This window comes from Urocitellus parryii, chromosome X, assembly GCF_045843805.1.
Source record: "Urocitellus parryii isolate mUroPar1 chromosome X, mUroPar1.hap1, whole genome shotgun sequence".
Taxonomy (NCBI): Eukaryota; Metazoa; Chordata; class Mammalia; order Rodentia; family Sciuridae; genus Urocitellus; species Urocitellus parryii.
In genome coordinates, this window is record NC_135547.1 from 89,532,808 (window position 1) to 89,552,856 (window position 20,049).

A 20,049-nucleotide genomic window follows, 5' to 3' on the forward strand; every position below is an offset into this window, starting at 1 on the left:
ATAGGGTTTTACTGGTTATCAGTTCTTCTAGTCAACAAACATTTACTGAGGATCTACTATGGTTCATCAACCACCGGAAAAGACTTCAGTGAATTATCCAGTACAGTTCCACTGTGAGGCCAGACGAGAGCCTGAGGAAATAACAGATTGTCCCAAGTACCAGGTATATTATGAAGCTGATAAATCAGAAATACACTGGTAGTAGACATTTCTAACCTGTGGATCAATGATAAATGTCTCCAGATTCCAGCCACTGTTCTAGGCTCTGAACATATGGGGAAGATTCAGGCTAGGTCCTAGTCCTCAAAGAATCCATATTCTAATGGGGCAACAGTCAGTCAGAAAGATGATTACAATATTAGAATGATGCTGAAAACCTTTGTTTTGCTTGGTGTTTCCACAAAAATAACTCTGAAAAAGAAAGATCTGGCCAGCTGTTAGTACTACAAGCTCTAAAACAGTATTTTTACCTCTCTTTCCCAATTAACAACTATTGGAGGAAGAAGTGTGCTTTCTTACAAGTCAACTTCATTTAAAGAGAAGTGAGAGAAGGAGCAGCTCCAGATTCTGGGCCCTTTAAGCCATCTTTCCCAGAAGGGCAACTAACATTTCTGGTACTTTACAAGCTGCCTGTTCCTGCTCTTACCCACACTTCAAGTTTTATTGATGTTTCTAAATACACACACACACACAAAAAAAAAACTCTTTACAATTCTCTCAAGTGAAATCATACAAAATAATTATTCATAGCCACTCTGAACCTCTTACAAGTTATCTGATAAACAGAACATAGGTTTCTTAGAAAATATAATGTTAATCTGTGTCAAGCATATCAAAATACCCTTTACTCTGAAATGTCTTCAAATTGTTTTTAGGATAAGAATAGGCACTTTTCCAGTGTGTGTGTGTGTGTGTGGGGGGGAATCAGCCCTTTAAAAACGTGCTGAAAACAATATCTACTTCATGTATTAAAATTTAATTATTTTTGTTCAGTGCACTTGGATTTTTAGGGGTATGGTATGAACTGAAAAATTTGGCTGTACATTTTTACTGCAATCATCACATAAAAAATGCATAGGTGCTATGAAATGACTATGTAAGGATAAAATACTACCTGTTTACCAAACTTTTGGAGAATGGAGATTATAGACACCATTTGCTTTATCTCTGGTCAATTGTTTTATCCTGCACTATTTGGATTACTCTTTAAAATGAAAGGCTACTTGGGTCATTTTCATTTTTTCTAGATTGAACTGCAGAAGTATATTTAACAAGAACCACCTATGTGAATTTGAAGGCATAAAATGTGCTAGCTGTAAATTGTTCTGTTCCAATTTGGGAATGAAAGTCTTGGAAGTTTTACAACTTGCATAAACTAACGATATCTGGATGCTAAAGAAAATCTTAGCAAGTAGTAATACTCAATCCAAATGTTTCTGAATAAAAACCAGCAAATCTTAACTAGTTAACAACACTTAAAATTGGTTGTCATCAACACTGTCCTTTTCACATTTGTCAAAAAAAAATACCTCAAGAGTAAAAAATTAGATTGTACATTATTATCTCTAACAATGCCAGATATAAGTTAAACCTCCCAGGTATTTGTGGTATTTCAGGTGGAGGTAGTTTTATGTATAAAATAAAGTAACAAAGTAATAATCCCATTTCTCAGGTGTTACTGTACACTTCAAAGAATTTGATGTTACTGACAATATCTATCAGTCAATGCATATTACTGGATAATTATTGAGAATCATATTCATTGTTTTGGTAAAATTTAGAATATGAAATTATATATTTATCTTAAAGCTCATTTTATAAGCTGTCTCCTAGTCTTCTTATTCCTTTGACAACATTATTTTTGTTAATTTAATGTTCTTTAATTAGACATATTCATATATGGCAAAGAGCTTATTTTTAAAACAGTGGAAACAAAGATTTAAAAAATGATACTCAATTCTGAGTGACTATGATCTTTTAACAGCTAATTTGTAGAATAACAAAATACTTAATTATTGCTGTCTTTATTAATCATTTTTATTACTGGTCTGTAGAATACTTTAAGAGTTAAGTATTATATAAAGAAAGATATCCCCAGGCATGCACTCTTAACAAAATGGGTGTTTTTCTCAAACATCTCAGGAGAGGAATTTAGATTACAGAGAATAAAAGCCAAAAATTTTAAATATATAGTGAATAATAGTGACCCAAAATACCTATCGACAACATTAATGAGATACAAACCTATTGCAGGCTGCCCTAAAAATCAGGCAACCCCAATACCCTCTTCACAAAAGAGGCTTTCTTCTACCTAATTTCAGAGGAGGCTGAGGAAACATAGAAGTTCCAGAAGAAATATTATAGATGGGATTTCTGATACCAAGGAAAAAGAGTTTCTCATTTGACACCCCAAAAACTTTGTCCTGTGAAACAAAATACTTATCCTCAGCCTAAAAGAGAAATTGTTCAGGTGTCTTAACAGGTTGCAAAATTTGTAACAGTGAATAACAAAGAGATGTAATACATTCAATTGAGATGCCATCACCCTAAAAGATTCCATTCCTGTGGTTACCACCAGTCAGGGAACTTTAACCTGGTCATCACTAAATTCAAACATGGGAGATGATTTCCATCAGAAACGAGTGCATACTCAGAGAATCCAGTTCTTCCAGGGTGTCCAGAAATGGGCACTGGGCATTGGAAGTCCAGCAGGCTAAATCATACTCTATGAATACAGTTTTCATGATAAGATATGGTCGTCACATGCGTTTTGCTACCAATTCCTCAGAAATATCTACTCTATAGGGTAATATCTCATGAACTCCATGGGAAATGGCCATTTCTAGTCAGCAGTGAAAAACCACCTAAGGTGGGAATTAAAAAAAAAAAAAAATCAAACGATCTACGTATGACACAGGCATTTCTGAAAGAGGCACATCAGATCCCATTTTTGAAGCCAAAATTTTCTGTCTGACTGCAGGAAGAGCACAAGCTTTAAATTTTCCCATTTTTCTAATTTAAAACGATCCCAACCAACTCCCACCACAGAAGAGCTTGCTGGCAAGGATGAAGGAAGGCTGTGAAGGAAAAGGAAACTTCGGGGGAAAAATAATACGATCCAGCAGGGCGCACTTAAAGGCCTCCACTCCGAAACAAACCACACGTCTGCTATCCAAAACGCGCACGCACACTCACGCACGAACATGTGAAGTACAAAAAAAAAAAAAAAAAAAAGCCCAAACCAAAACATCACAAGGCGCTCGCACACACCCACCCCCAAGAGCAGAGCAGGGCCAGCACTTAAGGCACCTTTAAACGAAACCCCTTGCAGCTTTGGCTTACGGAAACATTTTACAGTGTCGCCAAGAAGCGATTTTGGTAGCGTCTGAAAAACGTGCAAATTGTCTGAAAACAGTGCCTGGCGACTGAGACAATTTGCAAGCGTGATTCAGAGGTCTGCCAGGGAAACAAAAGAAGCCTCTCTCCTGCCCGTGCGACCGCACATGGCAGGAGAGGTGCTCCCTCCGGCAGGGCTTTTCTGAAGCCAGGCGACCACCGAAGTCCGGGCGCGAGCGGTACATACTAGGGATCGCTCTGCGACGCGGACGCGGCCACGGAGTTTCCATTGGTCGGGGAGCCGCCCAGCTTCAGTTTCTCCAGGTACTCGGCGTGCACGGGCTTGTGGCACTGCAGGACCTTGATGGCATCTTCGATCTTGAACCACTCTCGCTTGCGCCCGATGCTAATGGAATCTTCCCAATCTTCCAGCAGCTCGGTGACAGTCAGTACATACACGTAGGTCCTGTGCTTGCGATCTTGGTTCTGTTCGAAAACGCCCAGGAGCCGGCCCAACTTCCCCTTGACTCCCGCCTCTTCGTACACCTCTCGCACCGCCGCGCCGCCGGGCTCCTCCTCGGGCTCCATGCCCCCGCCGGGCACGATCCAGCGGTCCGGGTACCGGCTGCTGCTCACCAGCAGCACCTCGTCCTCGCGCTCGCTGCGGAAGCACAGGCAAGCAGCCCGCTTCTTGAAGCCCTCCGGGTCGTAGGTCCGCGTCTGGTTCGGCTTGCACTTCATCCTGGAGGCCGCCGCCAGAGTGGCCGGAGCCGCCGCCGAGCCGCAGAGCAGCCGGTCTGCAGAGAAAGGGCCGGGCGAGGGCGAGGGCGAGAGCTAGCGACAGGGATCGGGCTCAGGCTCGGGCTCCAGAGAGAGTCGCGGGAGCAGCGAGTGCGGCCGAGGGAAGACTAGGCGGGCGCGGGGGCGGGCGCGGGGGCGGGGGCGAGCCGGCGCGTCAGTCAGTCCGCGGGGCGGGCAGCCGCCGGCCGGGCGCGCGGAGGGTCCCCACCCGCCGCCTGATTGGAGGCGCCGCTTCCGCCGCCTCCCCGGACCCGGCAGCCCACGACTCCGCACGCAGCCCACCGCGTCGCCACCGCCAGTGCGCCGCTCCCGCCCTCGGTCGCTCAGCCGCCCGGCAGGGGTTGAGCGAGGTGAGGCGCATTCACGTGCGCGCTCGCGGGCCGGTCCGCGTGCGCGTCCACGGCGGAGGGCGAGGGGCGGGGGCGGGGGTCTCCTGGCTCCCGCAGCGCGCGACGCCGAAGGCCCACTGCGCAGGCGCCCCGCACCTCTGGGGCCGGGAACCTCCTGCCCACACAGCGAGATTCGCCGCATTGGCACCTGCCCGGGAGACCGTTCCACGTGTGTCTTTCGGCCCAGCGTGGCTGGGGCTGTGGTGCCGCCGGACGGTGCTCCTCACCCACCCGCCCCCACGTTGCGCCAAGCTCACGCGGGTCTTTACACACCCCGGGGCCGCTCGGTCCTCAGCCTCATCTCCCCAAATGAAAGGCACTGGCTGTGGATGGGAAGAGCCCCCTGTCCGCAAGATGACCAGCGGGATTCTTGGCAAGATCTTCTTGCTGAGTCACATCATGCGGTTTTCTTTCTTCAACAGGTTCTCCACCTTGCCAGGCGTCTTGCTTGGCACAAGCCTTCCCTCAACGCGTTTCTTAAACCCCTATTTAAGTCGTCTCTAACCTCTCTGATCCTCAGTTTCCTCCCGAGGCCATTTCTCGCCTCCTGGTTCCAAACCTTTCAACTTTCAGTCATAGACACCTCACTACTAGGGAACCACCCCCGGTGGTCTTGTATCAAATCCCAAGAATCCACACCCCCACCACCTTTCTCTGTCTTTCTTATTCATAAGCATTGCCAGCCTTTGGGGGAAACTTGTGCGTGGCGCTCCATGGCAGTCTTCAGGTTTTACAATTTGACTTGAAAAAGTCTGGTATGTGACTCCAGCAAAGCCACTGGGCGCTCTCTCGCCTCTGTTTGCTCATCCTGTCCACTTGGAAGAGAAATGGCACCTCACCAGAGGTGCCAGAGTTAGCAGCCTTCAGCCTTCCCTCTCCATTTATTTCTTCTCAGTGTTTCTCTGGTCCCTCCTTCGAGTAGTAGCCTCCTAGAGAAGCAGTCTGATGTCCCTAACTTTGTCTTTTGCATACTAAGGACCTTTGTCTCTCTCTTACAGGCTGCTGACATCAGCCAAGTGTCCCGGGGAGGTCATAGAAACCGACCTTTTTGTTGAAATCATCCCTTCCCTCTGGGGAAGATGGACACTGAAAAGTAAATGGAAACCAGTCATGAAACATTTAGTTTCCAGGCATCTGCTTGATTCCGTGTGTACCCAGAATTGCTAATGAAGACGATGGTCTTTTCCCAAGGACCACAAAAGCCTAAACTATCTAGGGCATGAAGTGACAAAAAGGACTGGGTCATACATGAAGAACCTGATCAAATGAAAACAGTGACTTCAATAAAAATACTGTTTCTACTGATGATTGTTCAAGATGGATGGATGATCAAAAAGTTTTTCAGGGAAACCAAACCTGATCATTGAAAACAAGCTGGAAAATAAAATCCCTCCGTGCTACCCTGACTCACAACTACACACATGATGTTAAACACCTAGAAAAATTCCATTACAATCGTGATGAACATAAATATGCCTATTATTGTCCACATTACTAAATATTTTTGTAAGTTCTTTCTGGTATGATGAGATTATAAACAATAAAGTCCAAACTGGTGAAATCAATGTTATCATGATTTCCTGACAAAAAGAATATTTTCTTAGGACACACCTCAGGGGAAAAAATTTACAAAGAAATTGTTTAATAGAAGAATGAAACACTGATCTTTTGAAGATGTGAAGCTTTCATGCATGCCATCAGGAAAAATGATGACTATCAAACTGGCAGTGTCGACCATCACAAAATGTGTAAAATCCCAAGAGATCCTAAAAAGTATGGTGAGGAGTTCGTGGTGCATGATAGCACTTCTGCTCAGGGCACTGAAAGATGATTTGAGAAAAGCAACTGGCTCTTCAGCAAAGCTGGCAGATTGGGCTGGTGTCTGAGCAGGTGTGGTCCACCCAGGCCCCAGCCATGACCCAAGTCGGCTTCACATTGCAGGTCCCATCTCCCTTTCTCACTGGAGGTGCCATTTTCTAGTTTGTTCCATCCCTTCCACAGAAGACTCTGCTTATGCAACATGCCTCTGCTGGGGACAAATCCATGGCACATGAGAGGAACAGGAACATTTGAATGTGGAAAGAGATGCAGGCTGGACTCCTGGTGGCAAAGTCATAGCATGTTTCTGGATAGGGAGTTCCACAACTTACTCGTTTGATACAACAACAAGGAAATTTCCAGGTTAGGTTTTTTTTTTTTTTTTTCAGAATTTCACAAAGTAATTTTGTCATTCACCTGAGAGGAATGTGGTGAGAATGACCATGATTTAAAAAACTAAATAACTTTAAGAGTAAAAAATCATTTTTACAATTTCGGCATTGCAGAGTCTGGTTTATTCATATTTAATTGTTTTTCTAAACTGTGTAATTCTGCATCACTGTGGCACTAGACATTTAGGGCAATGGGTGCAGTGCATTCATGCTGGGCAATGTCTTCTCTCTCCTTGTTGGTGGGCTTGACCTTGGAACTGTCTTTGTCCACCAGCATAACAACAAATGTGAAGTAAACATAGAGTTGAAAAGTGCTTGTACACTAGGGTTTCTCTCTCTTTTGGCTCTTGAAACCTCATGACAGCAACCTAGGGTAGCTGCATGATGACAGCCCTATGGCTCATTCATCCCATTTGCCCCAGGTGACACTGAACCAATTGCCCAACATATGTCTGAGACCATCCTGGGCCATTCAGTCCCAGCAGAGCCCCTTAGCTGACAGGTCCCAGATGCATGTGTAAGCTTTATTGAGAAAGCAAAAGAATCACTCACATGAGCCCAGCTGAAATTGTCAACCTGCAGAATCCTTGGCAATTGTTGTTTTAAATTACTATATTTTGGGGTGCTTTGTCATGCATTAAAATTAGCTGATACCAATATTAACCATTAAATTAGATGAAAGTTCAACCAAAAGCAGAGAAATTAATTTTCTTAGAAATCGAACCTCTGCTTACAAAGGATGTCATTCAACCTTGCTGGAGTCAGAAGGAAAGGAATGAGGTTAAGCCATTTAATCTTTGCTGATTGCATCTGTGTGGCAAGCTCCCCGGTAAGCCAGTGATGTTATTTAACTGTCATCCCATTAACTCTTAGGGAGGGAGGCAGTTACTGTGTCCATTTTATAAAAGGGAACACTGAGGCTTGGAGTGGAGCTTGCATGTTAAAGCAAGGTATTATGGTTCCATAGACTGCACTGTCACAATATCACCATGTCTTGTCATATGGATTATTCTGTCAGAGCTGTGGTTTGCTGTGGCCTTCTTTGATGATGTTCAGTGTTGCCCCTTAGGTAAGGTGTTTGCTCAGGATCACTGAGTTTGGTGAAATAAAATGTCCTTCATGGTGTTCTTGTGTACAATAAATGAAAAGTATCCTTCCATTTCCAGCAATGAATACCTTTGTCACCTTGTCATGGAACCTAAGAATTTGAAGCTTCAGTTTCCCCTGTAAGGTACAATGCAATGCAGTGATACAGAAAAGAAGACACTATTTTGTCGTCACTCTAGGCCAGTGTTTAATTATGGATGGTCAGCTGTATTTTATGTCCCTAATCTTCATTTGCCAATAAGTCTGAAAATTGAGTATCAACCCCCCACCAACAGATTCAGAAATGGGCTGATAAAGGTGAAAGCAAGAAACCAGTAAGTTTTGGAGTTAGGATTCAGACATAGGGACTCTCTGGATCCCAAGGTAACCCTCTGGCATTCACTATGCAAATGTCCCTCCTGGTAAGACTTGCTGAGATACACAGTGGCCTGGCATTCCCTTTGGTTAAGTCCTCCTCCTCTCAACATTTTGTTTCCACATGGAAAATCCAAGCTCCCAAGGGAATGTCGCATCCATGTAAATTCTAGGACAGCCAGGACCCAAGCTGAGAGGATGTGCTCTGAAACCAGCAAGCCTGGGCCTCATATTCTGCATTTGGCTTAGGAGGGAGGAGCAGATGGGCAACTGATAGCAGCAGTAGAAGCATGCTCATGGGAATTTGGGGGCTTTACCCAGTGAGAAAGCCAAAGAAGCTGGAGGCGCCTCTTCTGTGGCTGCTTTTCAGGAGTACAGCCCTGAGAGTGGGGAGCCCTGTGGAAACAACTGTTCCCTGGTATAGACAATGGGAGTGACAGCCCCTGAACTGGACAGTACCCGCAGCTGTGCCCAGCTGTCAGGAGAGGGATCACCAGGACATACCTGACAGACTTTCTGGATATTCAAAAGGGAAACAAAGCCAATGGAAGTGATGTAGTACTGATCAATGAGGAAAATCATGGCACACAGCACTGCAAATGACCTAGAATTTAAATCTACCCCTCCCTGTAGCTGTGCATCCTTATGCAAGTTAATGTTTTGTTGCCTTGGTTTTTCTCATCTGTAAAATGTGGAAGGTACTCAGGAAGTCAGGAGCACCTACCTCATGACCCTCATCTCTCCAAAAGGGGCTTTTCTGACCATGTGCTCAGTCACCCTTTCACTGGGTTTAAACCACTCACATCTGGTTTTTCAGGCATCCTTCACCTTGAATTTTACCATATCTCTAATCAAGAGTTCTGAAACATTCCATTGGCATTCTGGTGAGAAGGGAGGATTGGGAGGCAGTATGAAATGTACCTGTTTCCATCTGAGTCAACACAGTGCCTGGGACCTGATGTCCTGCTGAGGCTCAGAAATGTGGATGGAAAGAAACATTGTGACAGAAGATACAAAGGACCGCAAAATATATTCATTCTGGTTCCTGTTCTTTGCTTATTAGTGATCGGAAATGAAATATTTGTTACCTTGGGGAAGTTCCCTACGTGCTTTTTCATACTGGGAGGTGATGTGGACTGTGTCCTTGCTATCAACCTCTTCAAGTCTCCAATTCTTGGCTTCTATATGTACAGTAGACACCATTTTTACCTCAAACCCCAAAGTACCTTCATAATTCACTGAAAAGTTGCAAACACAAAATGACTGTTATTCAAATTGCCCCCATGTTTTGTTTGTTCATTTCCTAGTTGAATCACAGGTATAGACAGGATTGCATTTGTGCAGTCATGGCAGAGATGTGTAGAGGTCCAAGTGGTTGCCAGGGTGTTCAGTGGAATTGTCCACATGAGCTCTTCCACTCTCATTCCTAGAATTCTCTGTCTTTGCTCACCACCTCTGCCCCACCCCCCATTGCCATGTTCCTGCTTTCATGGGTGCTCCAGGGTGTGCTGAGTGTTGTGCCAGCACCTAACCCTTGTAACTGCCCATCTTCTTTCCTCCGAGGGACATGCTAAATCCTTATAGAAGCCTACAAGGCTCTTTGAAGAGCTGGCACATTTCCTCTTTGACTTTGCCAGTGGTGTGTCCCCTTCGCTCACTCACCTTGGGCTGGCCTGGACTCTGCAGACTCTGTGTTTTGTCTGGCAGGTGCCCTCCTCAGTGCCTCTCTTCTGGCCATTCCCTCTGCCCTCCACCAAGCTATAACTTGCTTCTATCTAGGCCTTGAAGTTCTCAGCTCCCCAGACCACCATGTTGCATATTGTAAACGGCACCCTTCTGTGAAACCTTTTCACTGGTGATCCTTATCCCTTTATGATGGCCCGAATTTTCTTTTGATCATGGCACTTATCACCTAATGGACTGAATTTACCTACTTATTTTGTTTGTTGTTTTTTCCCTTTACTTCCCCATGGACCCTGCTAGAGTACAAACTCTTGAGGTAGGATCTCTATCTCTTGCCTACTGCTGTATTTCAAGCACCCAGAATTTGCTGGAGCACATGTGATTTAGTCATCCAGAAACTACATGTGGGAGGGATGTGGAGGGATGTGTCTCAGTGATGGATTGCTTGCCTTGCATATGGAAGGAGCCAGGTTCCATCCCAAGTACCATAAGGAAAAAGATAAAAAGTGAAGGGGATGTAGCTCAGTGCTAGAGTGCCCCTACTTCCCATCCCCGTACCCTTCCCCACCAAAATGTAAGGAAATTCCTTCAGATATATATTGAATATTTTTGCGTCCCCTGCTAGATTGGTCTTGAGTGACAGGTCCACATTTCATTGGTCTTTGTAAACCTACCTACCAGGATGGCCTCTGAGAAGATCAAAATGATAACACTGATGATTTGCTTATTTAATTAATCTTGCAGAGTGACACTCATTGGGAAAATATTCTCTTTCCAATCTGCAGTCATCCCGTCAGCTGCCATCCACATCAGCACCAGATAGCAACCAGGTGCTCCACAAACTGTAGTCAGCCATGAAGGTCTGAGAGCTGGAGGTTGGCCTCATTTTCTGTGGCACCTTGGTAGGCAGAGCCAGCAGTTCTTACCATACACCCCACTGAAGGCAATGGATTTTCCTTTATCTGTGCAGAGCACTACTATAATTTACCTATTATATTTTACTTAATTAATATGATACCTTGTAGAATAACACATAATTGTATGATTGAGCATGGTGGAAGCAATGCAATGTTATGAGAGATTTGAACACAACTTCAAGACTGATACTTAACTTTAGAACATATATGGTGTACTCTGTACTTCATTTATCTCCTTTATTTAGTCCTGAGGAAAACCCATTGAAAGGAAATATTATCGTTCCTATTTTATGATGGATGTTGAGATCTGAGGCATTACACAACTTTCCCAATAACCAAGAGCTCTGTATCTAAGTAGTCAGATGAGGTGGGAAATTCAGGGCTCTTGGAGGTGACACCCTGAGGCACCTGGAGATCCCACCTGGGCTGGCCCCTGCCTCTCTCTCCCATGCCCTCCCCTCCTCTCACTGCTGGCTCTGCAGCACTTCCATCTCTCTACACATACACTTTCAGAAGCTCCTCATTCTGGAATGCTCCCTCCAGCTTCTTTGGCCAAATCTTGGTAAATTCCACACTGGTTCCTGCTGTAGTAGAGAAGCGGGGGCTGTGTTGGGGCCCTTTGAAGAAACAGATTACTTGTTACAGGTAACTGTTTCCTGGGATGGATGGATTGATTGATTGATTGATTGATTGATTGATTTTGGTACCAAGGATTGAACCCAGGGGTTGCTTTACCACTGAGTCACATCCTCCACTGTTTTTATTTTTTATTTTGAGAAGGGCCTGGATAAGTTACTTGTAGCCTGCCTAAGTTGCTGAGGCTGTCTTTGAACTTGATATATTCCTGCCTCTGCCTGCCTTCCAAGCTGTTGGGAATTTAGGCATGCACCGTGACACCCAGCCCATCTGTGGTTTTGATGAGGATGGATCCTCTTTTCTGAGGGGGAATATCACACTTGGCAGGGTGTCTTCCCTTCCACAAAGACCAAACATGCCAGTAGGGAAGACAGGTGTCTTGTTCATGGCACTGCTATGTATCCACAGGACCATGTACAATGAGGCCATTACCTCAGATCAGAATGGGCGTCTGAGGATCACAAAGGACTTCTCAAGTGTCGGAGATTTATTTGATGATGTCAAGGCAAATACAAGTAATGTTCAGTATCCAAATTCTGGTTGTGAAAATGGTTCCACAGAAAATCTTCAAATGCCACCAAGAAAGTAGGCTGTTTTGGAGAGCAGCTCCATTGGCACTGTGGCAGCATGGGTGTGACCATGGGCATCGAGCTGGAATCATTCTCTGGGAATTCAGAGACTGGAAGGAAAATAGCTTTCTTGTTCTCCTTTCCATCTTTCAGGTTACTTAATTCCAAGCAAGCTTGAAAATCACTTATTGCCCTTGCAGTTTTCCCAAAATGCAATATTAGATTTTGTAGGAGAGGATAGCAATCAGACTCCTAGTTTGTGAAATTTACTTTAGTTCAAATAGCTTTTACTACCAGCCTACATCTCAGAAGAACCCATCTTGATTTAGTCTGAGATGGACTTCCTGTTTCCTGCAGTCAACAAAAGTCTTTTAAAAAATCAGTCTTTATTTTTCCTCTTAAAAAAGATAAAATAATAGCTCTTTATGGACCAGCCATATGTCATGTTCTTATCTGACTGATAAATTTAATTTAAAAAAACATTATTTAGGTATCTTTTTTTTGTACTGGAGATTGAACCCAGGGGCACTTTATCACTGAGTTACATCCCCAGTGTTTTTTATGTTGATTTTGAGACAGGGTCTTGCTAAGTTGCTGAGAGTCCCAAACACCCGAGGCCAGCCTCAAACTTTTGATCTTCCTGCCCCCCTTCCCAAGTTGCTAGGATTGCAGGCATACACCACAATGCCTGGATGATTTAAGTATCTTTATGTGAATTTCACAGATGAAGAAATAAAAACTCAAAAACATAGATATATTGCCCATAACTACAAAGCTAGAAGGTGGCAGAGCTGGAATTAAAGAAGTACCATCATCACCAATACACTGATACTAGAAGCCATTGAAAAATGAGAGCTGGGATAAAAGCAGTTCCCTATGTTCCATGAACCATGGTGAGTACCGAGGTTAGAGAGGTCATTGATGCAGCTATTTTTAAAAAATATTTATTTTTTAGAAGTAGTTGGACACAATACCTTTATTTTATTTATTTATTTTTATGTGGTGCTGAGGATCAAACCCAGGGTCTCACATGTGCTAGACGAGCACTCTACCACTAAGCCACAACCCCAGCCCTGATGCAGCTATCTTAGTGAAGAAAATAATGCATGCAGATCTTAACTTCAGTGGTTTGTAAAGGCTTGTTAAAGTTGGTTTTTAATGTGATGTTTTACAAAGCTCACACACATGCGTGCGTACACACACACACACACACACACACACACTTTGTAATAGAGAATTCTGGAGCACAGAGGTGGATGGTGTTGGAGCCCAGCTGATTCTACAGTCTCAAGCAATGCCCATGACAACAGGCCCTTTTTATAATAAGTTATTTCAATTTAATTCAAAGTCACTACCTGCCTTCTCCTGGTTTTGCTTCTGTGTCATTGCCCCACAGGAGAATCCTGGAACTGAAAGCTGCACATCATTTAAAAGTCAGAGACTGAAAGCCCAGCTTCAGCATAGGAGCCCTTCCTGGGGAGTACAGCCCCATCTTAACTGGCAGTGCCCTTTGTTGTTGCTGTCGCATTTTAATCTGTTCTTTCCACTATATTGCAATTAATTTTAATTACACAACATTTAGAATTTTCTGCGCTGTGCCTTTGGCTCTGCTTATTTTAATTTGTATCTTAGAGCTGCATGTGGTTATGGCTGAGCCAGAAATTATTCCTCAGTCTCTCCAGTAGGTTGGATAACACAGAAAATTACTTTAACCACAAGAGATTAAATACAATAAGAACTTAAATACCCCATGTATTAGTTTTCTCCTCCTGAATAAAAATATCACCACAAACTTAGTGGCTTAAAACAGAACACATATTTTTTTCATAGTTTCCTGGGGTCAGATGTCTAGTATGAATCAATGGAGTTTTCTGCAAAGCTGAAACCATGCTGTCAGCCTGGTTGGGGTCTTATCTGGAGGCTCTGCAGAAGAATCTACTTCCAAGCTCTTTCAGGTTGTTGGCAGAATTCAGTTACTTATGTTTGTATGATTGATCCCAGGTCCCTGAAGCCTCTGTTTGGAAGCTTCTTTAAGCTTCTAGAGGCCGCCTGCGTATATAATCCTGTGGTTACTCCATCTTCAAGCAAGCAGTGGTGTGCCCAATCCTTTTTGGGCTTCAGATTTGTCTCACTTCTGCTGTTATCCAGGAAAAAAAAAACTTTCCACTTGTAATTAGTTATGGCCCTTTTGGATAATCCAAGATAATCTCCTCATTTGAAGGTCAACTGCTTAGTAACCTTAAGTACATCTGCAAAATCCCTTTTGCTATGTAAGATAGCATAAACCTGGATGTGATACCTTATCATATTCACAGTCTTGGAGATTAAAGTGGATAAATGTGGGAGAATTCTTCCTAAAATTGGATTAAACATCAATTAATTATTAATGGAAGGACTGTTTTATCACCCAAGTTGCCTGTATTCCTGACCACATTGTGTCCATGTTTTACTGAGTTGTATCATGACGTCATGTATTTGTATTTCAGAAAGATTTGTAACTTTACTAGGCATCTTGATATAGTCTGTAAATTAAAATTTATTTTTAGTTCCTTTTATATATAAGTTAGGTGTTCTGTTTTCTTGTTTCCTTACCAATAAATATGGTATTTCCGTAGTTTTTCTTTGCTGGGGATGTACTTCAGTGTTAGAGTACTTGTTTAGTATGTACAAGGTTCCGATCCCCAGGACAATAAGAAAGTTTCATTTTGTTAATTTAACGTTATTTAATTAGTTTTAAGGTTGTGTGTATGAATTGAAAAAGCATGTAATTACAGTTTACATTCTTCATTACAAAGATGAATTTTGCATTTTGTAGTAGGTAGTGTCATGTAGTATGTAGTATTTATTCAGTGGTTATAATATGGCAATTGGTGTTTAATTATTACAAAATATGCATAACATAAAATATGCCATTTTAACCTTTTTTAGTTGTACAGTCAATAACATTAGGTACATTCACATTGTCGTGATGTCATCACCATTATTCACCTTAAGAATGTTCCATAATCACAAATTGACTCTGAAACCATTAAAGAGTAATTCCTGCCTCAATCCTTGATAACCACTATTTTGCATCTGTTTCAATTAATTCGACTATTCTACATATCTCAGATAAGTGGAATCATACAATATCTGTCCATTCATATCTGGTTTCTTTCACTTAGCATAATGTTTTTCAGGTTCAACCATGTAGCATGTATCAGAATTCCATTCATTTTTAAGGTTAATATTTCACTGTATGTATAAATCAGTTTATCCATTCATCAATCAATGGAAATTTGGATTATTTCATCTTTTTGCTATTATGAATAATGCTTCTATGAACACTTGCACAACAATCTGAGTTCCTGCTTTTAATTTTTTGGGCATGTACCAAGAAGTGAAATTGCTGGATCATATATGGTAATTCTGTTTAATTTTTGAGGAATCACAATATTCTTTTCCATAGTGGCCATGCCATTTTATATTTCTTCCAGCAATTTGCAAGGATTTCAATTTCTCCATAGACTCATTGAAATTTGTAATTTTTAGTTTTTAAAACATTTTTAGAATAGCCATCCTAATGGTATGAAGTAGAGACAATTTTTCTGCAAGCTCTTTATATGCTTATCTCATTTGAATAGCAAAACACCAGAAGAAAAGTGTTATTATTAAACCAACTTTTCACATGAAGCAATGGAAACACAGCAGTTAAGTAACTTGTTTAAGATGACATCTTGTGAATGGTAGGCCCAAGACTGTAATCTATGTTTTATGGTTAGCACTGTTACTAACTAATGAAATACAATGTTTGTATTTTATCATCCAAATCAAGACTATTTTGAGAATGAAAGAGGGTGCTATTAAATTATGCCTGAACAAAAGGGGTAATAGAAAAAATTCTTAGACATACAAATACATAACTGACTCTTAGTGAGAATTTTCTTGGCTACAATTAATAGAATATCCCTACCTAGTCTGGCTTAATCAAAAGGGAAATTCATAATAACCTCACAGCATGAGCAATAGCTAATCACTTTTTCTCCCTCTACAAGATTATTACTGTTAGCATACAAACTGGAGTTATTTTTCCTATCTTAAAAAAACAAAACAAAAATGAAAAATACCTTCTCTCAACTTCACGATCTTTCTACATACAACTCCATTTATCTTTCCTTGTTACCTGTCCCCCCTTAGCATTCTGGTTGTTAAATTTCTCCATGTTTCCCAGAGCATTATAATATTATAGCATACAATATAATTTATTGGTTTATTGTTTATATATTTGCACAAAAATGTAAATTCCATCAAGATAAGACAGTTATTTGTTCTATTTGCTACAGTATCTGTAGGTCCAATAATAACACCTAGCATATAGTTATGATTCATTAAATAGTTGGTGAATGAATGAACTGAAAGTCAAAGGTAGGGTGATTTCAAAGTGTGGGGAGGTCTGTAGCTCAGTTATATCATCAAAAGTTCATATTCTTAGTATTAATGTCCTTTAGTCTTGCCGTGTTGTAGCAAATGGCAAGATCTCATTCTTGTTTGTGGCTTAATCATATACCATCAGGTGTGTGTGTGTGTGTGCACATGTACACACAGACACCTATATGAGCTGCTGATGATTTTATTTCTTTTGTGTGTATGTTCACAAAGAAATTGCTGGCTCACATGGTAGTTATATTTTTAACATCTTTAGAGATACCTAGACCATTTTCCACAATGACTGTACCAATCTAAATTCCTACCAGCAGTGCAGAAAAGTTTCCATTTCTCTAAATTCTCACATACACGTGTGATCTTTTGAGTTTTTTATAATATCCACCCTAATGGGTGTGAGGTGGCATCCCATAGTGCTTTTGATTTGCATTTCCCTGAGGATTAATGGTACTGAGCACCTTTTCATATGCCTCTTGATCATTTTAATGTTTTCTTTGGGAAAAAATATTCTAAATGAAATAAGACATACACAGAAAGAAACATCTCATGATCACACTTACATGTGGAATTTTAGAAAAAGATGAAATATGTAGATAGAGAACAAAACAGTGGTTACCAGGGGGCAGGGAGTGGAGAGGAATTTGAGAGATATAGGTCAGAAGATGCAAAGTAGCAGATATGTAGGCTGAGCAAGTCTAGAGATCTAATGTACAACATGAGGACTGTAGGTAATAAAATTATAGTGTATATGGAATTCGTGTTAAATGAGTAGAATTTATATGCTCTTGCCACAAAAATTAAAAATGGGAGATGACTATGTGAGATGATGGATATGTTAATTTGCTTCACCATAGTAACTTTTAAACTAATTGTATGCATCCATAACATATAGATTTATTTTCAAATAAATATTATTGTATATATATTAGTTATATTGAAAAACTGTAGATTCTTTCCTTGTCTTTTCTCAGCTGTGCTTAATGCCAAGTCCTCATCACATTGGTCCCAAGATAGCTATAGAAGTTCTGGGCCTCCAATCTAAGCATGGTAACATTTACAGATTAAAATGAAAGATTGAGACTGGGATTGTGGCTCAGTGGTAGAGCACTTGCTTTGCATGAGGCACTGGGTTTGATTCTCAACACCGAATATCAATAAAGAAGTAAAATAAAGGCCCATCAACAACTAAAAAATGCATTTTTAAAAGTTTTTTTTAAAAAAAGAAACAAAAAAAAAGGAAAGATGTTTGTAAGAATCCCTTTTGAAAGAGGCAGGACCCACGACATAATACTTTCCAGAATATATCCTCATCATAAATCCTAACATTTGAAACTGAATTTGGTTTCACAACCAATCCCAAATCAGCATTTACTCCAAGGGTATAGGAATTTCCATGACTTGTTTAGGTGAATAGGGGGTGGAATAAATAATAGTGAGTCAACCACAATGTCCCCTGAAACACATGAATGCACTTGTGTGGTTGTACTTTTTTTTCTGTGTGTGTATACTTGAAAGGGGGTTGATTTCTGGTACATAATTATTGCAGAGTGAAAATAAACAGGCAATGATTATCAAGGAGCCAGAAATTGGGAGAAGAACTAACATCTCACATAGATACACTTCATTAATAGCACAAAGCTAATATCATCCAATATGTCTCTCTCACGCTAGGTAATAATTTGAAAATAAGACTAGAAATACTCAGTCACTTGATAGAAACTTAACTTTTAGCCATACAGTGCTTAGATGAGTGTTAGCAGTGTTTGAATGGTCATGACCAAGCAGTCTTCTTTTGACTAATACATTCTTCAAGTAGTCATGTTATTCAAATCTTGGTTTCTCTGACCTACTGAAAATCCTATTCTTATCATCATGTTGTTCATTTCAGTCTTTTGTTTGTTTGTGACTGGGGATTTATTTTTATTTTTTATTTTGAGACAAGATCTTGTTAAGTTGCTGAAGGCCTTGCTAAATGGCTGAAGCTGACCTCGAACTTGTGATCCTCTTGTCTCAGCCTCCCAAGTTGTTTTAGTTTTGAAATAAAACATACAAGTGCATAAAATATATAGAAAAAGTTTAATAATGAATAATTATAAAGTAAACATCTGTGCTAACACTACCCAAAACAATGAAATCAAATATAACTAAAACTCCAGGGCCCACTATGTCCCCACTGACTGACCACAACACTAAGTCCTCTCTCAATAGGTATCATTGTTTAGTATCTTTACCAAGCTGATCTTTATAGCTTGATCAGTTAATAAACAAACTACCTCGTTTATTTCTGTTTTTTTAAAAAACATTTGTGAATCACATCTCTGCTCTGAGTTTTTAATTTACATTTTAGAGAACACAATTTTTAACTCTAGAGGCTCCTAGAATATTAGTGCAAAGCTTCTTCCCAGGTTAAATAGACAACAAGTATTACTTGGGTCCCTATGGTATACTTGGGTGTGAACTAGGTGTCAACACACACACAAGGGATAAACCATGGTCACTGCCTTCAATGAAACTATAGTCTAGTTGGGAGAATGGCACATAATGATACATTGGAAGAATCAAATATAGTTCAGGATAGCAGCAAGGCCCTGAGTATTACAGTGAGATATTTCATGTTACCTCTTATTGGTTTTGTAACTGAGCCTATATATTCATCTGTGAAACAGAGATAGATTTAAAATTTATTCTCCAGGGTTGTATGTGTGTTATACTGTAGGGTCTTAAAAAATGGTAGATGCTGTTACTGATACATTGTGTGAGGATAAAAAACAATTAAATTCTAATTATACAACATAGACAACATATATACCTCAGTGTATATTAGATGTCTCTGTGAGAGTATGTTGTTCTAGCCCCATAAATGGACTTTGGTAGTTAATGGGATTGGTAAGAGGCTAGACAATATATCAGAAATATTGATGGGCAGAAATATTAGTATTAGCAAGCATAATCAGGATAAGTTATCTTTTACTGAGAAAATACCTGCTCTCCAAAACAGTCTGACCTCTCAATAACATAGTTATATTCACATCCTTTGAGCCAGAAATGTCTAAATTCATGATGTACATTAAAAGCATAAAATATCCAAAACAGTAATGAAAATTAACTTTTATTGAATGATCCCTTGCCCAAAATAATGCTCATAATCTCATTTAATCTTTGCTAGGGCTTTAGGAGCTAAAGCAACTGATGGATTATCCCATTTACAGGTCAAAAGCCTTGAATTCAGAAATTAAGTAACTTTTCTGTGATCATGCAGCTAATAAATGGAGGAACTAGGAGTTTAACCCAATTGGCATCCAGAGCCCACATTCCTCTCTGGGAGAGACATTCTTTTTATTTTGAAATAATTTCAAACTTATAAGAGTTTCAAGAATAATATAATGTACTCTCTTTTATATTTTATCCTAATGGCACAATATTTAACATTTTACATATTTGTGTTCCCCTCTCTTCCTCTCTATTTCTGTCTCTATTCTTCATACAGATACAGATACATATAGATTTTACTAAATTACTTGAAAATAAGCTGTAAATATGTCATTTTATCCTTGTATATTTCCATGTTATTTCCTGAAAATATGTATATCCTCTTACATAAATACAGTATAATTACCAAAGCAAG

General features: G+C 40.7%; 1 protein-coding gene across 1 annotated transcript; it reads right to left on the reverse strand.

Annotated features, from left to right (window-relative positions):
- Positions 1-3,582: 3,582 nt before the first annotated feature.
- Positions 3,583-4,077, reverse strand: LOC113176504 (diphosphoinositol polyphosphate phosphohydrolase 3-beta). Its single transcript, XM_077793984.1, has one exon. It carries the CDS (start codon positions 4,075-4,077, stop codon positions 3,583-3,585), a length of 495 nt encoding a protein of 164 aa, XP_077650110.1.
- Positions 4,078-20,049: the final 15,972 nt, after the last annotated feature.